The following is a 3,815-nucleotide window of genomic DNA, read 5'->3' on the forward strand; positions in this document are numbered from 1 at the left end:
GGATGAAACCTCTATCGGATATAGCTCAATGCAAGGGGTACAATTGTACCCCAAATAAATTATGTTATTAATGTAAAAATGAGATATGTTTCCCAAATGAGATTAGTGGTCTACTGGTAACTGGCACTCATTTCCGGTGCTTAGAGCATCCCCATCCGTGCTCTTTGGCAAGAGCATGAATGTGGGCCCGGACCCACTTTTATTACTTTTTTACTCCCTGCTCTTCCCCAAGAGCACAACACCCACATTCATGTTCTTCCGCAAGGACATGCTCAAGAATCCCACAATTCTATTATTCAATTTAAATAAAAATATTTCCATAATATTAAAATGCATTAAAAATATCCGGAATACTATTACAAATTAAAAAAAATTAAAAATAACATAATTAAAATACTAAAAATTAAAAATTACATAATTCAAATCCTAAAAAATAAAAAATTGATAATTGATAAGAGAAAATGAGAGAATTTATATGAGAATTGTGTAGTGTGGTGTAAAATTTTTGGTGTGGAAGTGGGGGTATTTATAGATGAAAATGTGAATTTTGGAGAAAAAAATTGAAAAATAAATTAAAAGTGGGGAGAAAACGGATATTATTTATTGAGAAGTGGGAAAATATTTTTTTATTTAAAATTGATTTTTTAAATTAAATTCGATTTAAAAAAATCAAAAATGCCAACGGCTTTGCCGTTGGCCAATCAGAACGCGCCACGTCAGCCTGCTCAGCGGCACGGACGTGCTCGATGCTTCGACCAGCGCCGTGCCAGCGGCGGGAGTGCAGCAGCGGCGACAGCTATGCCGCGCCAGCGGCACGGACGCCGTCCGTCCCAGCGAACACCGCTGCGGATGCTCTTAGTCCCGTGTTTGATTCTCTGTAGTCTCTTTTTTCCATTACATTTTGTTTAAAATGCATTTTTATGTTTCTATTTCTTTTATGCATTACATTTTGTTTAGAATGCATTTTTATGTTTTCACTTCTTTTATGTGTTAGGCTGGTATATTATTTTATGTAATTTTTTATCATTCTATTTCTTTTAGTAGTTTATATACTTTATTTTATATACTCTCTCCTTCCACGAAAAATAGACAAAGTTGTAAATGATACAAATTTATTGCATAATTGATAAAAGTAAGAGATGGGTGGGGAAAATATGGTGAAAGTAGTGTTAGTGGATTGTGTGGTCCATATTTAGAATGATGTGTATGATTATAAACTTGTCTATTTTTCGTGGACGGGGCGAGAGTATCTTTTATGGAATTGTATGAATTTGATTGTTTTTTTTCTCTATTTTTCATTTTAGATAATAAGTAGTTTGCATTTTATTTTTTATTTTAATTATCATTTTAATATATATACGTGATTTTGAGATTGGATATGTGTACAATTTAAATATTTTTAATTTTAATGTACTTTATTTAGTACAAAACTCGGTAATCCCAATTTAAGAGTTCTGAATTTGCCACTGCATAAATATTATCGATACATAAATGTCTACTACAAACTCTCCAACTGCATAAATCAAACTCTCCAACTGCATAAATGTTATGGATACATAAATGTCTACTGCAAACTCTCCAACTATTCTCTTCATTGCACATGATTCTCATCAACATTCATAGCCAACTATTTATTATAAAGTCAAACTTGGTTCATCACCAACTCAATAAACCCAAGAATCGCCTTAAATTAAATTGAAGTAGCTTGCTCGAAAATGAACAATATAATTACTGTAGAGTAGATTAGATCATAAATTAGGAACTATACCAAGTTTCAGTTCAAGAAAACAAAATCAATAGTAGTAGGAGTATTAATTGAAGAGATGCATTTATAGGTGTTGGTGGCGTGAAAGAAGGAAATGCAGAAACGCTTCAAAGCTCACCAGCATTCTTACGTAGGCCGAGATTCCGCCGTGGCTTCATTACCTTGAAACGCCTATAAATTAGAATCCCCACAATTTCAAGTTATATTGTCACTTAAATAAATTAGAAGAAGAAGTAAAATGAAGTTGGAAGCATTGATCTTGGTCTCCCTCGTTCTACTTCTTCCCGTTTTTGCCCAAATAAAAGGTTAGTGCCACCACTAATTTCAATTTCAATTTCAATTTCAATTTCGATTTCGATTTATTATTAATATTGTGTATGCTTATTGATATAGACGATGAGCCATTGCACACCGACACTTTTATCGGCCACGGCGGCGGAAATGGTGGAGGAAGTGGTGGCGCTGGCGTCGGCGGTGGAATTGGAGGCTTCGGCCACGGCGGAATAGGAGGCTTCGGGGACGGAGGAAAGGGTGGTGGAAATGTGGGAAGTGGCGGAGGAAGTGGCGGAGCAGGGAGTCATTACGGAGGAGGAAAGTTATGCAAATGGGGTTGTTGTGGCAAATCATTTGGTTATAGCCATGCAGGAGGCGTTTATTATAGTTGCACTTGCTGCGCTACTTTTTCTCAGGCCAAAGCCTATCGAGGAGGAAACAAAACCAACCCAAATTAAGAATTATTTATTTAATTCTTGTGCGGTTGTATCAATTGTGACAACTATCATTCAATAAACCTGCTTCTGTTTTCACACTTGACTACTTTTATTTAAAAACTCGGAATCACATTTTTAAATTGATATTTTCTACTATTAATTAAACAACAATATAGTAAGGAGGTTGGAAACAATGGGTTCAACAAAATTTTCTAATCAATGGAATCTCAATGTACGTCCTCGCTTTGAGTAGAAAAAACCTTTTGTAGACTCGAGGAACTGTTTGCTTAATCATGGCCCAAGCATATCACTAATGGCTCTAAAGACGGCAAAAGAAATTGGTTTTTTGGATGTTGTTGACTCTTTGTCTATGTGAATGTACAAAATAATTCATAAAGTTTCATGTTAGTACAAAAGGTTTTATCATTGTTTCATATTGGTACAAAAAATTTCATATTTTTTTATGATTTGTGCGTCACATAAGTAAAAAGTTAACGTTGTTTAAATTAAACACATATGATGGAATGTATTTAAAGGTTTTCCAATTAGTTTCTTAGGGCTCGTTTGATAGGTTGGTTGGGTTATGCACAGATTAGATATATATGTTATTGGGCCTATTGGGCCTATTTCTCTACTCTAAAAGTTAAAGAAATAAACAAATAAACTATTACTCCTATTCCCTACTCTTCCTACACGTACACAGCCATTCCACTCCTATTTTCTTTCTCTTTGTTTCATCTTCTACAATTCACAAAACAGAAACAATCCCAACCCCCATCTCTTTTTCCTAAACTTTTGTATTATCATTCTCAAAACTCTCTCTCTATGTGACAAAGACTTCCACCTCTCTCTCTAGTTCTCAAATTGGGAAAACAAAGCCAGGCAGCTCCATCTCTCTCATTCTGCTGTCTCCGTTCACACACCGCATTTGTCACTCTCACGCCGGGCGTCCGTTTGGAGTCCCGAGAAGAAGGTGCGGAAGAAGGAGGAGATCGGGTGGCGCGACTTGTCGGCGGCGGAGGAGGCGGAGGACGAGGAGGATGAGGTGGAGGAAGGATCGTCGTCGGAGATCACGCAGTCGACGCGGACAACGACGTTGTCGACCTGGGGAACAAGCGAGTGGAACCGCCTCGAAACGACGCAGCATCGCCCCAAGTGCTTGACGTCTCCGATTATATTGAAGATCAATAGGATGAGCGAGTCCGGCAACCGATCGAAGTCGTCCACCGCTCGGGGGTAGATTTTCCGGCTCAGATCTGCTCCAATCGAACCCATGGTTATCGGAAACAATCAGAGATCCTCCGCAGCCGTAATACCCCCAAAAATTTGGCGGAAAATAC

The 3,815-nt window shown here is 37.4% G+C and overlaps 1 protein-coding gene across 1 annotated transcript; it reads left to right on the forward strand.

Moving 5' to 3' along the window:
• The first annotated feature begins 1,733 nt into the window (after window positions 1-1,733).
• Window positions 1,734-2,573, forward strand: LOC121768030 (glycine-rich cell wall structural protein 2-like). Its single transcript, XM_042164373.1, has 2 exons — window positions 1,734-2,070; window positions 2,159-2,573. Exons 1-2 carry the CDS (start codon window positions 2,004-2,006, stop codon window positions 2,494-2,496), a joined length of 405 nt encoding a protein of 134 aa, XP_042020307.1. The 5' UTR covers window positions 1,734-2,003; the 3' UTR covers window positions 2,497-2,573.
• Window positions 2,574-3,815: the final 1,242 nt, after the last annotated feature.

Source organism: Salvia splendens, chromosome 15, assembly GCF_004379255.2.
Source record: "Salvia splendens isolate huo1 chromosome 15, SspV2, whole genome shotgun sequence".
NCBI classification, from domain to species: domain Eukaryota; kingdom Viridiplantae; phylum Streptophyta; class Magnoliopsida; order Lamiales; family Lamiaceae; genus Salvia; species Salvia splendens.

Coding starts and splice junctions, on each gene's coding strand:
- LOC121768030 (XM_042164373.1), top strand. CDS start 2,004: ATGAAGTTGGAAGCATTGATCTTGGTCTCCCTCGTTCTACTTCTTCCC. Junction 2,071..2,158: donor CGTTTTTGCCCAAATAAAAG/GTTAGTGCCACC, acceptor TTATTGATATAG/ACGATGAGCCATTGCACACC.